Source organism: Ambystoma mexicanum, chromosome 12, assembly GCF_040938575.1.
Source record: "Ambystoma mexicanum isolate Mex_15411 chromosome 12, UKY_AmexF1_1, whole genome shotgun sequence".
Classification (NCBI taxonomy): Eukaryota; Metazoa; Chordata; class Amphibia; order Caudata; family Ambystomatidae; genus Ambystoma; species Ambystoma mexicanum.
This window is the reverse complement of record NC_090936.1, coordinates 223,997,229-224,023,445: the sequence shown is the minus strand read 5'-3', so window position 1 is coordinate 224,023,445 and position 26,217 is coordinate 223,997,229. Positions and strand designations below refer to the sequence as shown.

The window sequence follows — 26,217 nt, the reverse complement described above, 5'->3', positions numbered from 1 at the left end:
TTAGTTTTAAACAGGATGAACCACTAACACAACTAAGTATTAAACTACAAAATGAACCTCTCAATAAATGCAATGTCAACAAAAATAACTTCTTAAATATATGGGGAGCTGAATGGAGTCACACCACGACCACAGAACCATATTTGATTGAAGAAGCATACAAACAAAACAAGACAAACACAATTGCCATCCATAGCAGTGGACGAAGTTATGAAAAAATTAAGAATACCATCATGGAACAAGAAACACTGCTTACAAAAATATCTCCAAAAAACTCAGAATGACCTCTCCTTTCGACTGACCCTAACATACAGTATACAAATGGCCGTGCATATCAATGTGTAACATTCCCAACAAATCCTTCAAATCTTTATGCCAATTCCTCAATCAGTATGTGAAAGGTAAAGACAAAATCAAAATGAATCAAAATGAAAGTGCTGCAAAATATGGATACCTGTCCAGTGCGCAAATACACAGAATTACAAGGACATTCATTAGCCTGCATTTCAGGACCTATTTGCAAAAGCACCTTCCATGATATCAAAATGATATCAACACATCATTCAACTGTAAGAAATCTAGTCTATAAACTGTACTATGCTAAAAGTCCTGCTTTAGAGCTGGCCAATTTAAATAACACTCTTCTACATGGTACACCCAAAGACCTACAAGAAGAAATCAACTGTATCCAGAGAAAATATTTTGGAAGTGAAAGCCACTTACAAAATGCAATAGCTTTAGAACAGACTAGCAACAATTTTGCACAGGGCAACCTTCTACTAAACACATACAAAAAATCAATACTAAAATTTAAAAGGACATGTGTGTGTGTGTTGCCACAGAACCTTTTACAAAAGTAACACAAAACTATAGATGTAACATACAAAATAGAAGATAATGGCCCTCATTACAACTCAGGCGTTAAGGGTTAACGCCACCGTTAACCCTTAACGCCTGATTCCCACCTTAACGCCTGCTTTTTGCAGGCGTTAAGTTCCATGGTGCTAAGGCACCTTGGTACTAATTACGGCACCGTAATTTACGGTGCCGTAATTAGCGCCTTCCCCACTCCCATTATGCCCTATGGGGCAAAAATGGGAATGGGGAAGGGAAAATGGGAAATGGGGATTTACCGCCCCACTCACCTTGTAATGGGGCGGTAAATCCGCCATCCACCATGGTGTAAACGTAGTTTACACCATGGTGGTAAAGTTGGTGCACTTAGCACCTCAGTTGTAATGAGGGCCAATGAATATTCCAAATGGTTTGAATTAGCTCTCTACCTTTTAGCAGAAAACAAATACAAAATAAGTGACCCCTTAATACTTTGCAGTTACTGCACTACAAAACTTGACAACAACCAAACTCCTTCACTTGCTATCACTAATAACTTGGAATTATTCCCACTACCAAAACCCCTGGAACAACTGAATTTATATTAAAGCATCATAATTCAAACAGTACACCCATTTCAAGCAATAATACACCTTCAACCAAAAACAGCAATATTACCTCCCTCTGAATTGGTAAAAGGCATTTGTGGCAAAGTAGTTTATTTACCATTAGATCTGACAGAAAATGTGCACACTCTAGGAGTGCAACATCCAATAGAGCAATCTTTAATTGTCTTAGTAAATGGTGTACCAACAGAAGACAAAAAATTGGCAACATAAAGTTAGACAAGCCTTGCAATATCTAAAAGACAATAATGAATACTACAAAGAAATAAATATTGAAGAAAACTTAAGGGAAACAACTGAAATAATTCAAGAGTCACCAGAAACTGGTCAATTTGAACTTCTGGATCCTGCTGCAGTATCCAATATTTTATACGATTATACAATTCATCCATTGCACTCTAATGGCAGCATAGATGATGCACTAGAAACGTACCAAATGAGACAAACCAAATGATCACCAATGAGCATATGGGAAAAAAGTATAGAAGCACGTGCTTTTCCTCTACTATTTCCCACTGTCAAAGGAGGAAGGTACGATGATAGACCCACTCAGAGAACAGCATCAGAATACCGCTCATTACGAATGTATTCTGAAGATCCCAGATTTAGACAAAAGGGATACATATTCCACCTACTCTTTGAAAGTGAACTAGCAACTCTATGTTACGGAGTTGCACACATATTGAAATCGGGAATCCACTTTCAAAATATGTCAGCTACGCAATTAATACAAAAAGTGCAAGAAAAAGATGAGGTTTTACAATCAAGCATTACAAATCTGTTTGCAAACATGCGTGGTACGAAAGAATAGTGGTTCCGACGTCACAGAGATGTACGTTGTATGATCAGAAACCTTAGACCCCCCACTTGGTTTGTTACATTAAGTTGTGCAGAATATGCATGGGCATATTTACATGATTTCCTACAAATATCAAACAAAAACAAAACAAACATAGATATACTAACACCTGGACAACTTTTCTCTCTAGATCCTGTTAATGTTTCAAGATATTTCCACCATCGTTTCATTGCTATGCTACACTTTATTTGTAATAAAACTGTTCCTCCCCTCGGAGAAGTTCAACACTTCTTTTGGAGAAAAGAATACCAAGCCAGAGGAGCACCACATATCCATGTGCTGTTATGGATTAAAGATGCTCCTAAATTTCGTCAGGACAGTGATGCCACAGTTTGCAAAAGTATGTCAGTTGTGAAATCCCTTCACAAACGAGACATAGTGACCTTCATGCACAAATTGTACAATTTCAAAGACACAAATATGGCAAATATTGTTGTCGCAAATACAAAAACAAAGGGAAATTCTACACCAAATGCCGCTTTGGTTTCCCTAGACCAGTTACAGAAACAGGAGAAGTAAACAACTTCATGTCTTCAGTTAGACATAGTGTTAAAGGTAAATCACCTAAGAACACATATTACATAAAAAGAACAGAAGAATCAAAATATATCAATGATTACAATGCAATCATTGCCCTCTTATGGAATGCAAACATAGATGTGCAGTAGATTGCAGACAATTCCACTGCAGTTGCACGATATGTTACAGCCTACTTAACAAAAGCAGAAAAAACAGACCTTCAAGACCTCTGGAATGACCTATCATCAGACAAAACACTGGGCCTCATCACGAGTTGGGTGGTAACACCGGCGCTATTAGGGCCAGCGCTAATAGCCCTACCGTCAAACCCCCGGCGCTATTAGCGCCGGATCACGGGTTTGGCGGTAGGGTTATTGCCCATTCACCATTGGGCCCATTCGGGAATTCCTTATTCCCCATTGTGCCCAATGGGGTAAATTCGCTCTATTACCGCCGGCGGATTTCCCGCCAGCAGTAATCATACAGAAAATCGGCAATTTTGCCACGGATTTCCCCGAGCTCAGAGCTGGGGGGAAATCCGCCAAAGCCATGATCTGGTGGACCCTTAAATACAGCGGTAATAGCGCTACCGCCGCATTTAAGGGTTACCGCCAGACTCATGATGAGGCCCACTATCTCAGAAATTGTACAGCTTAGGCATACAAATGCATAGAGAATGTGGTGCCTACGAAGCTGCAGATCGTTTAACCGGTACTGCTTTGTATGGAAAATGTGAAAATATAGTATGGCTAAGTCTTGGTCCTGCTAAATCTAGAAAAAGAGTTCTCAAATCATATGAGGACATACAAACAATAGCCAAAAATGATCCCAACAGCCAAGATGTTTTGAAAAACAATTTACTAGACACATACTACCCGAACAGGAGTACCACTTTGGAAACCATGAGTCTATACCACATAGCCCAAAATTTTGCATACAAAAATAACATAAAATCCGATGAAAACAATGGTAGATATAGAGTGACAGATTGTGAAGGCAGCTTAGTGAAACTTACCAAACAAAGCTTAATTAATCATATCAAATTGCCATTAAAAACTCCTCAACAGAAAGAACTATATTACATGTCCCTGCTACAACTTTTTAAACCATGGAGAAAAGAAGAAGAGATACTGGATAACTATGACTGCTATGAAGACGCTTTCAAATGAAAGCACTATCACTGATGTGAACTTTACGCAGTACAAAACAATGTTGCACAATGAACAGCAACACGAAGAAGAACTCCAGACCCAACTAGATAAGGACACTTCCGACAGTAGTCAACCTTCTGTAAAAGGAAGTCAAGAACCACTGGGACAGCCACTAATAGCAAATGAGGCAGAATTAGCTATGACAGAAGTAGAAAGCACCATGTATCACTATGAAGAAGATACAGAAGACTTAACTGTACTGCAATCAAAACTTAACAAAGACCAGCACACCATTTTTGAAGAAGTAACAAAAGAAATTGCACATAGTGTACAAAACCAAAATGAAGAATGTACCTGTCAAAATTACAAACCTATACTGCTATACATCAGTGGTGAAGCTGGTTCTGGCAAAACATGCTTAATCAAAATCATTAGGAAGTTCCTTCAACAATTGACAGACAACAAACTGTCAGCTGTTGTAACTGCCCCCACAGGTTTAGCTGCCTACAACATAGGCGGTGTCACTTTACACCGATTACTACTCCTTCCAGTAGAACACCAAAACAAATTAGAATACTACAAACTTTCTACAGAAGCTGCAATGGAACTAAGGAGAGTATTAAAAGAAATCAAAATGCTACTAATAGATGAAGTGAGCATGGTCTCCAACCTAATGTTGGCTTTGATTCACCTCAGATTGCACGAAGTACTTAAAACAAACTTCTAAGAACTCTTTGGAGGAAAACACATTATTGTTTTCGGAGATCTTCTTCAATTGACACCAGTGAACGGTGAACCTATTTTTAAAACCTTAAGACACAAACTCTGCCGTAAAACTGTTGGCAGCATAGGAAATGTCAACCTTTGGCAACATTTCCAAATCAGAGAATTAACAGAAAACATGCGCCAATCTGCAGACCTCACCTACGCCAACATTTTAAAAAAGTATTAGAGTTGGTGTACTATCTCAAGAAGCACAATCAATATTAAAAAGCCAGCACATCCATGCACTCTATGGCCATAACTCATGTGCTACTGATGTTATGGAAAAATTAGCACACAAAAGTGTCAATTGTATGGCCTTAATGCCAACGCTTGCGAGTTGTTCCAAATTCAATGAAACAATGTTGAAAAAAGAAATGCAAACAATAATTGAAATTTGCTCCACAGAAAAACTGGACGTACATGGTATGACACTACCCATGTGTCAACAAGCCACAACAAGACTAAATAGCTTAGACAATTCTATCTCCAACCCAGCTGGGTTGGAGAAAATATTAAAATTATCCTTAAACTGTAGAGTAATGCTTAAATGTAACCTTGACGTGGAGCAAGGACTAGTTAATGGAGCACTGGGTACAGTTGTTGGCTATCAAACATACGTACGTGACACCAACATTCCGTTTGTCAATATTCTCTTCGACAACATTTCAGAAGTAAAAAGAATTGGGCGCTCAACAGCTCGATTCCTTCTCTTCAAAGACATGTATGTACGCAGAGAACAATTTTCTCTAACTCTAACATAAGCATTCACCATTCATAAATCGCATGGTCATACCCTAGACAAAGCATTGATAGATATTGGTAACACAGTCTTTAAAGAAGGCATGAGCTACCTAGCACTATCACGCTTACGTACACTTGACAGTCTAAATAATATCCTGTTCCACAAAAAGGAAAATGTTGTAAAAGAAAACTAATTCAAACTGAAATGCAACAGAATCTGACTGCAAATCCTCCAAAGAGAGTAAAAGAAGCTAATACTTCATTAATTACCACAACCAAAGAAGAACCTCTTAGTCAAAGTAACTCATGTACTTGTTCAAATAAGCAAAACACACTCCAAAAAAATGAATTGGACACAGAACTATCTGGTCCATTCAAATTTTCAAATGTAACTGGTGTAAGTTGCTACGCAAATGTAGCAATGAATATTTTATTTCAATTGCCACCAATTTTTCACAACATTTACTTACACAGTACAGACCAATTGTGTTTGCAAATATTAGTCCTTCATAGAAACGCAACAAACAATCCTGACAACACGTATAGTGTTCACTGAATAGGACAAGAATTGGACTACTGTGCTGGAATGGTGAAATTCACTATAAACTCACAAGAAGGTCCACAAGAATTTCTAATGTACTTACTACAAGTACTGGAAAGCAAACACATACCTATAAATGAAATCTTCCAGATTTCATACATGTGGAAACATACATGCACTCTCTGCAACAATGTGACACAGGAACAAATCCCTAATGAGCGCTTCGTGTATGTATCCATACCTAATTGTGAATCCATTCCATTTCAGCAACTTGTACAAAATGCAAACCATGGCAGATTATGTACTACCTGCAATTCAGATAATCACTCCACCTTACTAATACAAACACATAGTAACTACGTAATACTAATGCTTCTACGTTACAATGTAGATGGTACAAAAAACAACTGCAAGCTGACTGGATTCACACACGGTCAAGTATCACTTGGTAAGAAAACATTCACAACAATAGGTATAATCTACCACGCAGGAGCCACAACCAATGCAGGTCACTACACTGCATATATTAAAAAGAAATGCAGATGGTTCGAATGTAATGATAGTACCATTACTCTAAAGCAGAGATTACCAGCAAATCTTACAAACGCTTATTTAATCTTCTTAAAACCAAAATTTAATAACTAATATGTACTTCAACATTAACAAAAATTCAATTAAAAAGCTATAAACAGTTGGAATACGCCAACAGGTATCTAACTGCTTCAGAAATCTGCAACAACCCAACAGATAGAATATTAACCAGAAACAACAAGTGAACACTGAAAGGAAACAATGAATACACTGTAGCATAACAAAAAAGTTTTTTTTTAATCTGACAAGGATTTTTTTTTCCAGAGTCCCAATGATTTGAAAAACAAACACAGAAACTGAGCAACATGCACAGTACACTGGTTTGAAAAACAAATATGAGGGTCCAAAAAAAAGCTGAAGTGTCTATTATGCAATGAAATAAGTCTTTATAGAAAACATACACTAACATGCGCTTTTCTTTTATCAGAGAAATTGAAAAAAAGAATATTTCCTCCAGGTACCAAACTCATGTAAAAAATATATCGAATCTGAACAAATCAAACAGTAAGTATAATTTCAAACATGTGATAGATATTCAAATCTATAGGTGTGATCTATGGCTGTGATATGGTGTAGTGATTGTTGCCAGGGCCTAGATTCTTGGGTATATACCTAACTGCCTACGGCCTGCGGCCATGCACCCAAGACTCTAAGCCCTGGCCACAACCACCGCAGCATATCACAACCACAACCACTGCACCATATCACACCCATGTTACCTTATAACTTCAGTACTTATAACTTCGGTCTTGGGTGCATGGCCTTCGGCCTTCGGCCATGCACCGAAGAATCCAGATCCTAGCCACAACCACCGCAGAATATCACACCTATTGTAGCTTATAACTTAAGTACTTATAACTTTGGTCTTGGGTGCATGGCCTTTGGCCATGCACCCAAGACTCTAGGTCCTGGCCACAACCACGCAGCATATCACACCCATTGTGGCTTATAATTTCAGTACTTATAACTCACCAAACTTTGCAAATAAATTCAGAGTGGGTCAAATACTTTTCTTGCAAAGTTTGGTAAGGATTCGTCCAGGAGGAGTGGCGTTATAAGCCGCCCTTCCTATGGGATTAGCAACTTAACCATAACTACACAGCCACTAACATGGCCGTGTAATATATATTAAAGGGCCTGCGGTAGTGGTCCTGTAGTAATGGTAAAGTTGCTCAACCCATAGGAAGAGCACTTTTTGGGCGGCTTATAACTTCGCCCCCCTGGACAAATCCTTACCAAGGGGTGGGGGGCAAAGTTATAGGGGGTCCCAAAATGTCACTGTTGTTCCATATATATATATATATATATATATAGGATTAAAGTATTTTTACAGCTCAATTATTTTCCCATTGCAGGCATCTTTATTCCAGAACCTTAAACCACATGCTAAAGAACCGGCATTGCGGACATTGAGCAAATAGAAATACATTTAAAATGCTACTGCGGCCAACATAAAAGGTGTTAGCTCTATCAATGAAGAGAGTTGCAGCTCAGACTTCAAATCCTAAAAGGAGCATCCCTCTATATGTTCACATTTAGTAGTAGTTGGCTGAAATTAGTATTTTGCTGGGAAAATAATAGTGAAATCTGTCATAGATGAATTTAGGAAATGTCCATAAAAACAGTGTGGATTACACAAAGAAGCTTCAAAAAGACTCCTTACGTCACAAGAAGCCAGGGGAGGGCATGCATAATCTCACTGGTAAAGGAGTATCACAAATGATTAAGAAGGATCATTGCAGTTGGAGATTGGACTGGATGGAGTCTGTTAATTAAATGTACAGAGTCCGAAACAGACTTCAATGGCATGTTTAGACTAGAGGTTAATTTTGTTATCTGTTGCGGTCGAACATCAATGTAAAACATGCTGAGTAGCCGAAAATATACAATATTTCTAATATGTTAGTCTGATAAGATAGTTTATTTATATAGCGCCTATACACAATGTGTTTCAAAGCACTTCATGGCAAGGTAGGGAACAAGGGGAAATACAATGACATTCTTACAGGCTATGAACCGTAAGAATGTGAAATTAACTATCGTACTCGGCCTGACGACATTTCAGATAGTGCAAGAGCTAAGACATAGATAAGGAAGGGAGGCGGAGAGTGGGAAGGAAATGAAAACAGATAGGCGACTACCGTACTAGGCCTGACAACATTTCTGGTAGAGCCGGAGAAAAACAAAAGGTGAAGGAGAGGGATGCAGCCACATTGTTCTATTTAAACTTAACATGTCCTTTCCTTTAGTTCATTTGCAAAAAATCCATTTAGTGGATGCATTCTAAAACTGCATTATCTAGTTGTAAATGAAAAAAGGCACACTTACATGATATGCATGACATTAGCACATTATGCATCTATTATTTCACTCAGATCAATCCCAGTGTAGCTTAGGCTGTCAGAACAAACATTCTCCACGCATGCATTCCCTCGCCATCAACTATAAGAAATGTAACTTCCTTTTGGCAGCATAAAAGAACGTGAAATAGCTCCTCGTCAATCTTAAAATAATCTATCTTGTCTAGCAGTCAAAGCTTTGAAATTTAATATCGGAGCTATTCGAAATCCCATTGAGGGAGGAATTCATTTACTCATTCATAGAGCGAGAGCATAGTTCACCAGAAGAAGTCTCCCGTTCCCTAACCACACAACAACATTGACTTTGACAAATAAATGCAATACCATTCATTCATGTATTTAATGCATTTTGTCAATTATTAATCTGCAATTATGCACAAAAAGGTCTGTTCAGATGAGAATTGCCTAGCATTTTGGTGCTGGACTACCCTTGTGGGTGGAACAAAGACTGATTTGCAAAGGGATATTTCTCTTCTGTGAAATGTACAGTGAGCTAAAACGTGGTTGCAGACCCTCCTGAGTGGGCACATTCCTACAGAACAGGTTATTTGGCTGTGTTTGTTCTCAGCAGAAGGGCTCTCACTTTCTCACCTTACACTTCATCCTCTTACGGCACCTCCAACTCCTCCTGCACCTCGAAATCCTCCACTCCATCTCTCAGTGATCCACTAAGCCATGCTCCCACACCTCAATGTCCCTGTGTTATTCTACTGCAGCTTATATTGCACTGGGACGGCAAACATGTGCTGATGATAGTGCACCCATGTAAGCTCTCGCAGTGTCTGCATGGCCCAAATACCACTGCTTATGTCCTACTGAGAAAGTGGATTTCCCTGTCAAATCCTTATTCTGATTCTTTTACGAGCCATCAATGGATTTGAATGCCATAATGTGCCCCCTAACCCAGGACCCCATTGTAATGGAGGAGACCATGGGATCCTTGCCTTTCCACACTAGACCCACACTGCATAGCATGCAGCGGGACCCAGCGCCAGAGTCATCATACGTCATGGACCACACTGGGGACGTTGTCACAACCCCTCCTCTTCAACATCCCCTACTGCCTCTCTTCCACAGCCTCATCCCTGCAGGCTTCCCGGTTAATCAGTGCAGCTGATTCTGTCACTGCATGTGGCTTTTGTGGGGACCTAAGTTGTCCCAACTGTCTACTCTGTAATCTATTAATATGAAACTGCACTGTTGTACCTTTGGTGAATAAAGCTGTGACTTTTACTTGGCCTGCTTTACATTGCACCATTGCTGATCCATTGGTGGGGACACCAGTATTATGCACCCACTGTGTTTCCACACAGTTGATTTTCTTGTGAATGTAATCCCAGTGTGCCTGCCCTGTCTGTAAATTCTCTCACCCATGTGTGGATAGTGGAGTTCAGCCACACAATCCATTATCCTAAATGCAAAGCTGTTGGTGAAACTCATTGTTTGGAGTCATGCTTTCCACTCTGCCTTTTGTTTTGCCACACATTGACCTTTTGGAATGGCTGTTGGTGGCATGCATCATATGGTGTCCTGCATAACACAGATCACTGCCATTTATCACACGTCTACCTTGCAGGAGAAGTACCTTCTGACACACCTGATCGAGCTCGAATCCTTGTGTGCTTTCCAGCTTGGACGGATTCATTGGACCTTCCATGATACTGTCACCCGATGTTATCTTAGAACACAGCATGTGATTGTTATTGTGATTAATCAGTTCTCCCACATGTTGGCTGTAACCTCGGACCCTCAGAACTCCTCCGATGTTAGTGCTGAAAGTGTACTTGCAAATGGACATTAACCGGAATTCTGCACACTTGTCCATTTAGATTACTTTAGAGAGTGCTCATTTCATTCTTGGGTCCTCGTTCAATGTTTAAACACTTTTGTTTAGAGCATCAATCAGCATATCAATAATGTTGCCCAGCTACAGTACCTTCGCCTTGGCCCGAAAGCGCAGTTTATGACATTGATGGAACGCAAAGCCTATTTGTCGGACTACTGTTTGGCCCTTGATCATGAGTAGTTGGCAAATAAATGAAATTCCCTTCTACTTAATCCCTATGCATGAAGACCAATGGGCCTCATTACAAGTTCGGTGGTAGTCTTGCCGGTAAAACGGCAGGCTACCGCTGAACTTGCAAATTATTCCTGCCCCTGGCAATGGGGAAATACAGGGCCATTACAACCCTAGCAGACCCTGTATTTCCCCATTTCCAGGGACCAGAAACTTTTACTCCCCGTTCCCATTTGAGCCCCATAGGGCTCAATGAGAATGGGGAGGCCGGTAACACCAGCACCATTCAGAATGGTGCTGGCGCTACCGGCAGTGTCTGCTCGTGGGTGCTGGTATGCCCACCAGGTCCAACTTGGCAGGCGCAAAGGCACCCGTGAGCAGGAATCGTAGTTTGCCGGTCCGGTAACTACAGTACCAGCAAGCGTACCGGTACGGTAGTTACGGGACCGGCAAACTTGTAATGAGGCCCAATGTGTCTTGAGGCAATTACATGATTATGATAAATACTACACACCAAAAACTCTTTTAGCTATTAGCCACCAGCCATTCTTTTCTGACAAGTGGAAGGGGCATTTGATGGAGATGTAGCAGCTTCATGGCAATAGTTTATTTCATGTAGTTTTGATGTTGGCTTTGGTTTAGACCAGCTCATTAGATACGAGGTAATACACACACTAGATTAAATGTCACCCAGGAGCATGCCAAGTTGGCAGTTGTTCCTAGTTTACAATGTACAACTAATCACAATATGCAAAATGCAGACTTTCATGTCAACTCATTCACGTACAGTGGTTAAAAAATACCAGTTGCATTATTGACAGGAAATGTACTGGAATAAAAAGTAAAGCAACATGGACTAAAGTGCAAGGAGACTGAAACAGAGTTCCACAATTCATGGGTATAACGAGAAAAGCTTTAGGAATGTCCACTATCTATGGGTCCACTGCACTGGGGGTACGGGCACTAGCTGCAATCTCTAGATTGATTTTCAAATGGGTAGGTCTGCCCTGCCCTAATGCCTTTTAAATAAGGCACCAGCATAAAACTATCCGTCACAGTTTAAGGTTACCCAAATGGGATACACATCACTGCATTTTGTTTTCCCCACTATTTGGTTCAATGTTTTTTGTGGAACTAATCTTTTTTTTACATTTTAGGCAGGACTGCCAATAACGCATTTCATCTGGATGAGCCAGGGGCCAAAGGTTTATAGTTCTTCCGTATTTTTTTTGGGGGGGGATCTACTGTATGAGTATGTTTTCAACATGAGTCTGAAGAATTATGTATGGGTGAACAAAAAAACCATATGAGCGACCGCCTTCTGTTGTGCACCTGTGAAAGAAGCCACGTTTTCCACTCATTAACCATTCCTGTATGATCTTTTCATGTTTTTCTTGAAGAGATTAAAATAAAGTGTATCTCTATGATGGTCAATTTAAGGAGGAACATGGCTATCTAAGCAATGAAGTAGGAAAAACAGCCCTTTCTGCGTGACATGTTGTCATCAGACAAAACTTTAAGATATAATTGTGTGTCCCCTTATGGATGGAGCCAACTCCACTTGCAAACTAAAATGTTTTGCTGCACAAGTAGTACAATATAACAAAAAAGAAGGGAACGGAATTATATGACGTATACATAAATAGGAAGTCGCCAAGAATATTCGAAAATAATCAGGATGGAGCATTAAGCATACCAGAATTGGATGTTACAAGTGTGACAGCATCAACCGTGTTAAAATTTAAATTGTGTCCTATGGTCAGACAAAGATGAACAATGTGTGAAATGTATTGGTTATTTTAAAAAAAAAAGCAAAATATTGCCAAGAGAACAAAATATATGATAGATTCTAATAAAGAAATAAAAGGAGGGGGGCAGTACCGGTCTGGTAATGCTCTGGGCCTCATTTGGAAGCCCTAAGGAAGTGATACCCCTAGTGTAGGCCCTGGGGCATTACCAGGCCGGTAATACCCTCCTCTAAGGGTTCTATTGCTATTAGTACCCCAGCACGTTGTACCGCAGTATTAATAGTGATTTTTCTGAACTCGAGAAAAACAAAGAAAAAATGGCCAAAATGGATTGGGGAGAAGGGATTAGAAATAGTCTCTTCTCCCTTTCCATGGTGGCCAGTAAAACATGCTTTAAGAAAAAGTAAACCAAGAAAATGGCTGCATGGGAAATAGAAAAAAAAACATGTTGTCCCTTCTCCCTTTCCATGGTGGCTAATCACACAGCAGAGATGCAGCAGGAACAGTCCTGTTCTTGGCACCAGAGAGGGACAGAGCCATGCAGGTAAGAGGGGTTGGGGTAGGGAGGGGGTGGATATGTGGAAAAGGGGGAGAGGGTGGAGGGGAAGGGACCGGGGACACAAGAGCACACTTACCTTTGTTCCTGGTGAGGGAAGATAGCAGTCTCCCTCTCTTGTAATGGTCAGAGTGAGGTATTTTCTTGTATGGTAAGAACCCTGTTCCGAGCCCACGCATTGGAAGGAAGGCAGCCACCCACTCCCTCTCTCTAGGTATTAATCGGGAAAATCCATTGACAATATGGTATTAGTAATGTCAGATAACATTAGAAGAGCACCCAAACATTGTGTGAATATTTGAAGCAGCAGAAATGTAATTATTTGCATATTCAGGCACATTTTATGCTTGGGGAATTTTGAATAGGAACGCAGAACAGAGTAAACCTTCATTCTCAATCAAAAGTAAATCCAGCTGCATTTACAGAACATGATATTAATATTGAAGTCTATGAAAACCTTCAGATATTTAAAAACAGGCTTGAAAGAGCTAAAGCAAGCATCGTAAAGACAGGTGTTTAAGTGTTGGACTTGTAAGAACAAGTGGCACTCAGGATAATTCTTGATCCCAATATAGAGCAACTGGTCTGAGATATCTGAGAGGAGACACTTAAGCTAGACAGGGGGAATATGAATCTCTTACTGACATTCTCATAGGTCCTCTGGTTTATACAAGAACAATCATATGTTGAAAGGACATGTACTCAAAATAGTTCTTAGAGAAGATGCCATCCCAAAGGCATAATCAATGTAAAATATTCCCATCTCAATGAAGGAGGAACTTTAAAGGAACATTGAGGGAAACATTGTAGAGGACGTAATTGAGCAGGTAGACACCTTGTTAAAGATGGCTCCCTTACTGGATTCTATCAAATTCAACGGCAACATTAGCGTTTGTCTAAATGTATGTGATCTCATGAACAATATTTGACTTGCAGGATGCATTCTGCTTCCCAGAGTAAATGTGAGGCCCTATATTATAAAGGTGACAATGCATTTTTGACCGCAGACCAGACATCTAATAGAGGTTCCAAGTTCAATGTGTGGTACTTGCACATCCTTAGTGACATCAGTATTATGAAGGCTAAGATGCCATGGTGTTTTTTCAAGATGATGTACTTGTCTATGGGTCTGTTATAAGAGAGAATAATTGTTGACTAAGAGGATTTTTTACCAGGTTGCCAAGGAAAGGTCTAGCCATTGAGACTAGTAGATGTGAACCCAGAGTTAAAGAGATAAAACATCAGTGGGGCACATTAATGATTGAATGATAGTATGGTCAATACCATGAAAAGACCTCAGATGCTACCAATAAATATAAGCTTGGATCCTTTTTAAGTCTTGTGGAAAAGGATTTGCTTCTGAAAACATAAAAAGCAGGATTTGCTAGAGTTATGCGCTTGGAAGTTCGGATACCATGATAGCCTCAATTAGTAGTGTAGAAATGAGTGGCAACACTTTTGGCACAATAATATCTAAGTGTACCCGCAAAGGGAAGAGAAAATAAGGTTTAACAGCAAAGGCAGTCCCTAGATGTGAAGATAAGTATTCAGTACAAGAATGTGAACCTCTGACTTGTTACTGTGGTGTTCAGGACTAGCGACAAGAAATTTGAGTTACAAAATTTAGTTAACATAAGTGCAAGTGCCAAACATCCCTTTTATGTTCTAAATATGAACGGGCTGTCCCAAACTGCCCCTTCTGTTGCCATGTTAACACGCAAACTACAAGAGTACAAAAGTACCTATTTGACATTCAGTAATTAACAGGTGTGACAATGTCCACTCTCTTATTTTGTAGACATCTAGATGGGTGACCGAGGGGGTCGGTTCCCTCGGTCACCAGGAGGTCACCTCTTTGAATAAGTAGATGATAGGCCTAGGGGTGGTTTGGAGAGGTTGCCTAAGTTATTCCCACTTAGTCCCTTACCACTAGGAAGGGAACACCCACATGCACAACCAGGATGGCACTGCCTCCATACACGCAAAGTCTTGGCTTGCAAAATAATACTGGATATTATGGGCATTGCGTAGCTAGTAATTGGGAAATGTAGTTTTGAAACACCCCCTCGCTGCCTGTGTGTATGTGCACCGAAATGAAATATCCAGCTATCGCAGAACACAAATGGTGCTAACAAACACTCACCAGAATAGGCAGGGCCAGAGCAGGGCATGCCAGTACTACAGGATGGTCAGGAAGAGGCATGGTTCTGATCCCAGCACATCCGACATATGTGTGCAGACCTACAGAGACACTGGAATTCCAAAATGGTGAATCACACTTTTGGTGCCCCATTATGCTAACCAACAGGTAATCTCACCCAAAGCTCCTGCAAACCAGAAACCTGACCACAAAACTAGTACGACATCCCAATTATAAACATACATGTTCCTTATACAGGTGCAGAACTTTTTCTGAAGCAGAGGCAAAGGTGAAGCAACACCAGGATGCATAAGGCCCATACAATACATACTATTGTGACATTTTGAAGAAGGCTGTCAGTGTGTTGGCAACACAGGAAGGATGGAAGAGAAAGAGGGTGGATGGAGTAAAGAGATTGGAAAAAAGCGGGAAAAGAAGGAACACAAGGAGATGTTAGAAAGTCAACATCAGGAGGAGAGTGTCAGAAGGTGAGCACCAGGAGGTGTCAGTTGGTAAATATCAGGAAGTGGAAAGAGGAGAGTATGTATCAGGAAGTGGCAGGAATTGAATGGCTGAAGGTTCAAGGAGGAGAGTATCAGGAAGTAAACATCAGGAGGTGGCAGAGGAAGAAGGGTTGGAGAAAAAAATCACAAAGTGGCAGCATGTGAAAACCAGGAGGTGGCAGTAGAGAAATATCAGGAGGTGGCACGTGGATAATATGAGGAGGTGGTGTTGAACGGGAAATCATATTATACCCTCTAGATCGTGTATATATATATATATATATTGGCCTTGGCCAAGTCGCTCTGTGAGGAAATTCGCGTTGCAAGGTCCTGACCTTAGATCTATGTTAGCCGCCATTTTAGGGTCATCTGCCATTTTAGATTCTCCCTCTAAAGTCACCCTGTGTTCAATGATGGTGGACAGCGTTGTGTTTAATGTGACATGGCCGTCTTGACCTCTGTGTACAAGTTAATGTGTAAACTGCCTGCAGGCCAAATGTAAGGGTCATGTACTGAGACCTTGTCGTTCGTTGACCTGTGTATAGAGGATCACTGTGCCAACAAGACTAATCCATAAACATATATTGTGCACAATACTGTTTGAGCATCTTATGTGAACACTTGTTTTACTATATTGTATAAAGATATGTGCAAAGGCTCAACGTGAAATCCGAAGACACACTGTTGCTATTGTAACTTGTTGAAGAATGTATTAAGGATAACCCCTAAATGTATAGCTGCATAAATTAGAAGCGAACTCGGCACGAACCCTAGATCCTAGATTCATTAACCTGCAAGTGGGTTGGACATCATGTTTTTGAGTGCATGAAAGGTGCGACTATTCTGATGTACAGCCCCACTCACTTCCCACACTGAACGGGCTTGTATTCGCTGTGGTGAACTGAGGGCCTGATAGCTATCCGATACCTTGTTTCTTTGAAAACTGTTCAGTTACTTTGAATAAAGATCTGTGTATCTTTATAACCCGCGTTTGGTGTATTTCCTTTTGAAGGTACTCAGCCTCAATATTTTCGTTTGCTTTCACATAGGCAGAAGACAAACAGGACATATTAGAAGTCAGGAGAAAACATCCTGCACTAGAGAGACACTGAATAGCAAGAGCAGGGAGGAACTAGAAGGAATATATTATCCAAGGCAGGGGTTAGGGGGAAGACTCCAACCAGACAAGGTTAAACACACAGTGGCAGGATCAATGAGCATGTGACATGGTGTTGAAGGTTGAGGAAGGCCAAGACCAAAATAGGATTAAAGAGAAGAGACAGAATGTAGAAATGAGGAACCTAGCAAACAGCGGTGCAAATGACCTCTTGTATTTCCTAGAGAAACTGGGATGCACTCTTTCCACATGTGGAAGGAAATCGCCAACTATTCCGGTGATTTCTGGCAAAGACACCCAGACTGCACCAGAACATACAGGAGTCATCTGCTGTGGCTGTGCCCCGGCATCACCAGGAGGTAATGAGAGGACCTTCTTCTGTGGCAAAGTACCAAGCAGACAGTGAGCGTAAGGGAGGAACCTGAAATCATCTGAACTGTGAAGGGGAGGCACTGGTGGAACTATTGACAAGTGACTGTCCTAATATTTTTTTTTAATTCAAGTAAACCGGCCATATTATTACTACGTTTGATTTTCATTTAAATTCTCATTGTTTGGCTGTAGTATGCATAGCTCGGGCACTGCTGTGATTTTGTTTTATACCATTAGATTGTTATTAGTACTGCCAAACTTTTTTTCTTTTCAAAAGGGAAAAAGGTGTTGTTTTTTCCATTAATTCCTTGTAGTGTTTCCCTTGCATGTTCTTGAATCGGTCACTTCATCATACCGGCTGTGGCAACATTCAGAAACTAATTTGGCTGTTTGAGATGTCCCTACACTAGTGTGTATTCATTCTACTTGTGTTGTCTCTACAACATCAGACAACAGTCCATTACACTGGATGGGGCAAAATATATGAAACAATTTGACAATACCATAGGTTACTTTAGGTCAAACTTCCCATATCTCCCAATCAGACTAACACCATACATCTTATCTACAGAACACATGGCCCCCCTTCATCATTTGAAGAAGACATCACATCCCTATTATTAGTTCATTCTAAACCTAAATCTCAGATTATGCTACTCAGGGAAATCAATCTGGTCTTCCAAGATCCTAACGACCCCATGGCGGCTGACCTGGCCAATACCCTAACTGACTTGGGGTTCTCGCACCACATCCTAGGGCCTACCCACATTAAAGGGTGGTCACTCGATTGGTTAGTTGATTCTAATTGCAACCTCAGCCTCTTGGACAAATCCCCATGTGCTTGATCTGACCATCATATCATTACCTTCAACATAGAAGCTGTTCAATGCCCGAAACATACTATTGCTCCAGCCTTGCCCACGAGAAATAAAAGGGACATAACTAGAGACAAATTTATCCCACTTATCTTGCCTACCCTTACCAAAGTGTCAGCTTCCTGCTCTGACCCATCTACTCTAGCAGATACGTATAACCATGTTATGCTCACAGCATTGAACTCTACCAATGACTAAGGAAATCCAAACCCTGTGCACATCTCAACTGCTGTTTACACCTCAATTGAGAATGCAGCTATCAACTATAAAGAGGCCATGTTCCAAGCAAAAAAGATACCTTCAACAATTGCAATATGCAAACGGATTCTAACACTAAAGAACTCTTTAAGATTCTGAAGGAACTTGAATCACCAGCTACTCCTCCAGGCTCCTGTTCCTAAGATAGTAAATGGTGTGCGAATATAAAGAAAGCACTTTTGGAAAAAATTGCTACTCTTCAATAAAAAATCAAATCTAAGCAACACTGCCCTCAAACAGGTAAGCAATTGAATACCTCTATGACTGTTTTCACCCAAGCTACCCCAACATTAAACCATTCAGCTTCTCCTCACTCACCATTGCCGAGGTTGAATGTATTATCAATAAAATTAAACCTTCCAATTGCGAAGGTGACTCGTGTCCAGCTCCTATTATCAAGGAGGCCTCTCACGAGGCCTTTCATCATGGCCTTTATAAATTCCTCTTTTAAAACAGGTACAGTCCCGGACAACCTAAAGGTTGCCTGGGTCATCCCTTTGCTTAAAATACCTTCCCTGGATCTGTGTCTACCTACTAGGCCCATCACAACAGTCCCTTTCATGCTCAAAATCTGGGATCTCGCTGCTTACCTCCAGATTCAGGACTATTTGGAAGTCAACAATCTTCTTGGTTTAAAGTAATCTGGCTTCCGGCCCCGGCACGGGACAGAAACAGCCCTTATTGACCTCAAAACACAGATTGAAATCTTGAAAGACAATGGGAAATTAGCCTTATTACTACTACTCGATTTATCGACGGCATTTGATTTGGTTAACCACCAAATCCTCTGCCAACACCTCACATCAGCCGCTCACTTTTCAGACTCTGCCACAGCCTGGATTAGATCCTTCTTAAGTAACAGATCTATGCGTGTCTTCTCTCCGTTAGCATCTGTGGAGCCTGCTCCCTTGCATTGTGATGTACCCCAAGGCTCTTGTGTGTCTCAGACACTTTATAATTTGTTCACCAAACCTTTGTTTGATTTCCTTGACTATCTGGGTGTCTCATACACAAACTATGCTGATGACACCCAGAAACTCATCCCCATCCCTGGTGATTATGCAGTGGACACTAAAGCCCTAAACAATGTCTACATGATTATTCAGGCCTGGATGGCATATCACGAATTGTGTCTTAATGACGACAAGACGTAACTCCTCATCCTGGGTTCCCATCAACGACTCAACAAACTCAATCCCTCCTTCAAATCATTCATCATCAATGGTAACGTCATTAAGGTCTCCAACGATACCAAAACCTTAGGAATTTACCTTGACGCTACACTATCACTACACAGACAAACTAATGCAGTCAGCTCTGCTTCTGCAAACGTATTACTTTCTGTAGACCCTTCCTGTCCACTCCCAATTGCATTATGCTGGCCAGAACTCTAATCATGTCTAAATTAGATCACTGTAGCACCCTCAACTTAGGGACCAGCCAATTCAACCATCGCAATCTCCAAGTCATTCAGAACAATGCCATTAGAGCAGCATTAAATATACAGAGAAACCATCACATCTCCATCCTCAGACGCAATCTTCACTGGCTTCCTGTTAAACATAAAATCTCTTTAAAAACCCTGCCCCTGTCTAACCAGGCCCCTTTGTACTTAGCCAACAGACTCACACCATATACTTCTACACGGCCCGAGAGAGCTGAACAACCCAATTGTCTATCTCTTCCTAGATTTAACTTAAAAAAGCTTGTGGCGTTAGCTTCCCCGCCCTGGCTTCCAAGCTTTGGAATACCCTGCCTAATGCTATCAGAGCCGAGCCTTCCTTCCATGCCTTTAAGAGCAAAACCAAAGCATGGCTCTATGCACTTGACATTTGAGACACCCATCGAGGCACCCACCCGGCAAACACATACTATCCCTCACTTTTGCATGCTGCTGCAGAATTTACATGTATAAGATTGCCTGCATTCCTCGCTGTACATATCATGTTAACCCCCAACAGCTGCAACTTGTCTATTTGTTAGAGGAACTGTTTTCCATACCTCTCTTGACTCTACTTGACTGTGTATTATACAGCGTAACTACTGTTGCTCTACCTGCATGGATACAGTAAGTGGGTAGAGCCTCCTACTTTGATTGTTGTATGTAATTGTATGCAATGTAACGCTGCCTCCAAAGATATGCGCCCGGTTGCCCCCGGGCCCGGTGCGCTATACAAATAAACAAAATACAAATACAAATAGGTGAATAAGCAAAATACTAGGGGCTGATAAAAGAGTATCCACCAAAATAAAATTAGAATGTGGTTGTATGTACACATCCATGATGACACTTCATCTGGAGATGCCTGTGTCTCAGAGACAATATGTCCAGAAGTACAAAGAATAAAATAAAGAAACCCAAAGAAAGTGAATGGTTAAAATTACTAACACTAAGTGAAGAAGGTCATGAATATAAATGTGTAAGTACTGGACCAAAGGATTGGTATCAGGACCATTTAAAGACATTCAAACTTGCAAAGACAGTAAACTGAGGAGAATTAGCTATTGGATTTGGTCAAGACAGTACTCCTAAACTAAGACGTCATGATATAAGAAGGAAGTCATAAAGGTAGAAATGACCTTTTCATGGAATCAGTAGTGAATGCGTGGAAAGGTTTCATAGCATTGGCAATGTGGACAAAAGCTTTGAAAACTCTCAAAAAGGCTTGATCTGAAAAATGAACAGCAGCTGAAGAAGGTAAAAAAAAAAACTGAATCACATCAGATTAGTCCCAGAGATAATCAGTCATTGGGTCTGGCAGTCCAAAACAACTGTCAAATTCCATATTTTGTATGTTGATTGTATTCTTTCCTATTTACTCTTTCCAGAAACAGCATGTGTTTAGAAGAGTATTTATTGAAGCAATTGAACCCAAGGAAGGGGGCATGACCGGTCGGGTTATGGCTCTGGGGCGATAGTTACAAATGTGAGCGAAGTGAGGGGCTTTAACGTAGCCCTGGGGCATTACCCGACCGGTAATGTCCCCCCTCCAAGGGCTCTATTGCTACTAGTACCACGGCATGCTTTGAAATGGCTTTGAAACCAAGTCGTGAAATGGCTTGGAAACTGTTTTGCAACTTGAGAAAACAAAGGCAAAAAAATGGCTGCCAGGGAGAATGGACAACACATAGTCCCTTTTCACTTTCCATGGTGGCCATTAAGAAAAATAGGGAAAAATTAAACTAACAAAATAGTGACCATGGAACAGGGAGAAGGGGCTACACATAGTCCCTTCTCCCTTTCCATGGCAGCCTGCAGAAGAAAGGGACAGAACTCTGCAGGACGTGGAGCTCAGACCCTCTGCAGGTGAGTCTTTCCCGGAATGGGTAATGACCCAGTGAGGGCCAATCAGATAATCTGTAACAATCTTATTGTCCCTCGCCGGGTACTAGTAAGCAAGAAGCTTTCTTAAATGATTTTGTGGTAGTTTTAATGCTAATGTGTTCTTGTGTGTCATCATGACCATGTCAGATAATTATCGTAACACCTTGTTTCTTGTAGATCGCTCTGACATTTTCTGCAGTCTTTGGCGTGATCCTCTATCGAATAACCACGGCAGCAGCACTGGCACTGAGCACTGATTCAGCAACCAAGTCAAATGCTCGAATAACTGTGACTGCAACTGCTGTCATCATCAATCTTGTTGTGATTCTAATACTGGATGAGATTTATGGATCTGTTGCAAAATGGCTTACAGAAATTGGTAAGGCCCAAATTCTAATTTTAAAAGATGTATTTCTGCTAGAATATGCATCTACCCAATAGGATGTATAAGGATATGATAATGAGTAGCCAAATAGATTTTATTTTACTTTGTTCTTAACATTCTGGCATCTCAAGCAGTTAGACATATTTATTTCGATTTTTACTTTTGTGCAATAACAAAGTCCTTTTGTGCTCATAAACACAAACAGATAATGATGGTTTTCTGTAATTGGTCGATTTAACAATAAAACATGGATTTTGATAGATTACGTACTGAATTTAGAGACACAAATCCACAGCCGAATGACTTTTAAAAAATCATACCCATTTTCTAACACTGAAATGTTCTTAATGGGTAAAGACTATGCATCTACTCTCATCAATACACTAATGAAATCAATAAAATGTGGCTTTGTAGAAAGTGAAATTGCTGATGAACACATTCTAAAGCTTTGCTGACACGGATACGACAACAGAAAAAGCTGAACTGAAATACAGTGACATGATTTCCTAAATAACATTGTTATGGCCTTAATGAAGTGGTTTAACGGGGATTCAACATATTACCTAGAAGAGTCAAGATGAATAGTACATAGGTGGGTCTCATTCATCTTCTCTTATTTCACAATATTGAACTTGAGAGAAGGGGATTCAATTCAATCAAACACATTCTTCTACAATACTTCCTTATAGAAACCCCTTCACACATAGCCAATGTACTATGTAACTGCCTCCAGATCTGCTTGTTATGATGAAATTAAAACATGTTTTGCAAGTTAAAAGTGTATGGAACAGGGATGCCACCATTACCTCTTGAATATCTGTCATAGTCCAGGCTCTGGCTTCTTCATTATACCACTCAATGAATTTAGGTAGGTCTTCAATTCTTGTGAAAAGCACCTCACGATTACATTATCCAAAATTCATCATACACATTCACACATCATCATTGAGCACACTTTTGTAGGTCACCGCTCTCGTGTCAGCACATACTGCCAGAATTAGGTCAGATTTCTGTCATACAGATCTAGATACAATCATTTTGAGGGAGTGGTCGTGTATGAGCTACCATGCTTAAATCACTTCATGCAGGACAGAAATGCACTGGTATTGACCTATGTATCTATGCTTGACAATACATGTAGGCTTCACTTAGCTTAGAATCATAATGGTGCATTTGTCAGACTAAAACTTCCATAAAAAACATAGATGAAAGTATCAACACACATAATTGCAATAATGCTTGAATGTATTGACCCGGCTAGCTTTATATTGGGATTGCCTGTAAGGCCAATATAAAAGGGATAAGTGGAAGGTGCTAATACTGGCACGGTAGAGTGGGAGATATGAAATGCTAGTTTGTTTACGGTGAAAACAAGACCTACCTGAAGAGAAAAGAAAGAGCAAAAAGCTTCACTGCAGTAGTCTGCTCTTACAGAGTGGTGCAACATGTAGATGAAATGTTAGGGCTTTCATTTTATGTGTGAATCACTTTGTCCATACACTAGGAATGGACTGGTAAATAATGTTCAAGCCTTGCCACAAAATAGAACAACAAGGATGTGACCCTTAAAGGATTTCTGCACCTTTCAATCCAGCAGGAAACCAATAGCTTTTCTTCCCTATCTGTTGTCAATTCTCTCATCTACAACTGACAGCTGATACCACAGCTCCTGCTCTCACTTCTGTTGTTTTCAGAGGATAAAAAGGCACATTTCAGATGATGTACACTCTATGTACCTGTACAGGATGCTAATATTACTGCACTGTGCACTTTGTTCATTTTTATTTTTTATGGTGGTTTGTTTGTTTGTTGTTTGTTTAATGAATTTGTAAAGCGCACTGGACCCGAAGGTAGCAGGGCGGAGCAAGGATATGCAAAGCTTACAAAGTTACATTATGGTAAACAGTATAGAAAGACAAGTGAGATACACAATAAGTAAAGCTAAGAATGTGGCAATAAAAATTATGGCAGAGTTATTACATTGTAATATGCAAAGGTATATAGTGGTATGCCTATATGGTAAATGTACAGGAGATTTATTTACATATTAATATACAGAAGTTTATACTCAAGGGTGGGGTGTCATATAGTACGACAGTTTAAAGAAAGGTAATTAGTCTTCGGAAAGATTAAGGTGGGTGATAAGGTTCTTTCTGAAGAGAGGATAGGGTAAATCAGCTCACAGCTCGATTGGTAGTGAGTTCCAAAGTTTGGCGGCCTTCACAGGGAAACGGTTGTCGCCGATCTTGGAAGACTTAAATCTTGGTACCACCAGGTAGTTTGAGTTGACAGCTCTAGTGTGTCTGCTGGAGGTTTTTCTGGACAGTTTATTGATTAGGTAGCTGGGGGCGGCGTTGTGTAATGCTGTGTGTGTCAGAGAGGCTATTTTTAGTTGGATTTTGTTGTGGGTAGATAACCAGCTAAACTGACGTCTAATTGCAGTCATATGCGCTCTATTGTTAATGCCTAGTGCGGTTCTTAGAGCGTTGTTTTGTAGAATTTGGAGTTTTTGGATACTGGCTTTGTTAGCACTACTGTATAGGGCATTGCAATATTCCAGTGTGGAGAGGATCAAAGCTCTGGCTAGTATAATGCAGCTATCATTGGAGAGGAAGAGCTTGCCAGCTCTAATCAGCTTACAAGTGTAAGCAGTGGAGGAGGCTAAGGATTTCAGTTGCTTGTTAAATGACATAGTGGCGTCCAGGTAAAAACCTAGGGTTTTTACCTCTTGAGAGACTATAACATTGTTACCATCAATGACGAAAGATGAGTATTTGTGGCCTAATTCGGATAGGCTGGAAGGGGTGCCAAGAATTATAAACTCAGTCTTGTCATCATTCAGGCATAGGCCATGTGTGGCCATCCATGCCTGAATGATGAGGTAGATCCTATTCACCAGAGCCAAGTCCTTGCATGTGGGAGGAGAATCTATGTGTCATCTGAATAGTTAGTGTAGGTGACACCCAGAAGGTCCAGATCATCGAACAATGGCTTGGTGAATATGCTGTACAAGGTAGGGGACACGCAGGAGCCCTGGGGGACTCAGCACATGATTGGGGTAGGATCGGCCGCTGCTGATGGGGTGAATGCTCTGACGGTTCTGTCGCTCAGAAAGGATTCTATCCAATTGACTGCATCTCGGGAGAAATGGGCTACTGTGTCAAGGTGTCTACAGAGGACCTTGTGGTCCACCAAGTGAATAGAGCTGAGAGGTCAAGTAAAAGTAGAAGTGCTGCTTTTCCTTTGTCTTTCAGCTCATCGATCTGAGTTTTCAAATCTATCAGTGCAGTTTCCATCCCATGTAGCGGGCGGAAACCTGATTGTCTAACACCTAGGAGATTGTGTAGCTCAAGGTGTTTTTGGATCTGCGAGTAAGCAACTTTGTCCAAGATTTTAACAAGAAATGGTACCGTCTTGATAGGGCGGTAGTTCGTGGTGATGAGTGGGTCTAGAGTTTGCTTCTTCAGGAGTGGGAGGACCCAGGATTGTTTAAGATTGACTGGGACGGTGCCTGAGGCAAATGAGGAGTTTATCAATTTCGAGATGACCTGTCTCGCAGCATCTTTTATGATGTGTGCAGGGCAGACATCTCCTTTACAATTAGATGGTTTTAGTGATAGGATAGTTTTTTCAACTTCTATGACAGTAGTTTTGGTGAAGTGGAATCTATTATTATGATCAATGATTTTAGTATTGGGTAGGAGAGGGTTAGATGGATGTGATAGGTTCAGGGAGTCTTTCTTCTGTATTTTAGTTTTTAGGGTGTTTATTTTGTTGATTAAAGCTTGTTGGATCTCTGAGCACCAGGTCTTGTTTTTAATGCAGATATCGGGTATGGAAATAGGGTACTCTAGTTCTCTTAGTATTGTGAATAGTTCTTTCATGCTGGAGTTGGAACTAGCAATACTTTTGTTATACGAGTTGTGTTTTGCCA

At 40.6% G+C, this 26,217-nt stretch overlaps 1 protein-coding gene across 3 annotated transcripts in view; it reads left to right on the top strand.

Moving 5' to 3' along the window:
- ANO2 (anoctamin 2) overlaps window positions 1–26,217 on the top strand; it is a 2,341,832-nt gene that overhangs the window by 1,975,233 nt on the left and 340,382 nt on the right. For all 3 annotated transcript variants that reach the window (XR_011281759.1, XM_069628333.1, XM_069628334.1), the window contains one exon: window positions 22,076–22,277. Coding sequence is in view for 2 of the 3 variants with exons in the window: in XM_069628333.1 (XP_069484434.1) it covers window positions 22,076–22,277 (202 nt within the window). In the remaining variant the exon portion in view is untranslated. The remainder of the gene's footprint in view (window positions 1–22,075; window positions 22,278–26,217) is intronic.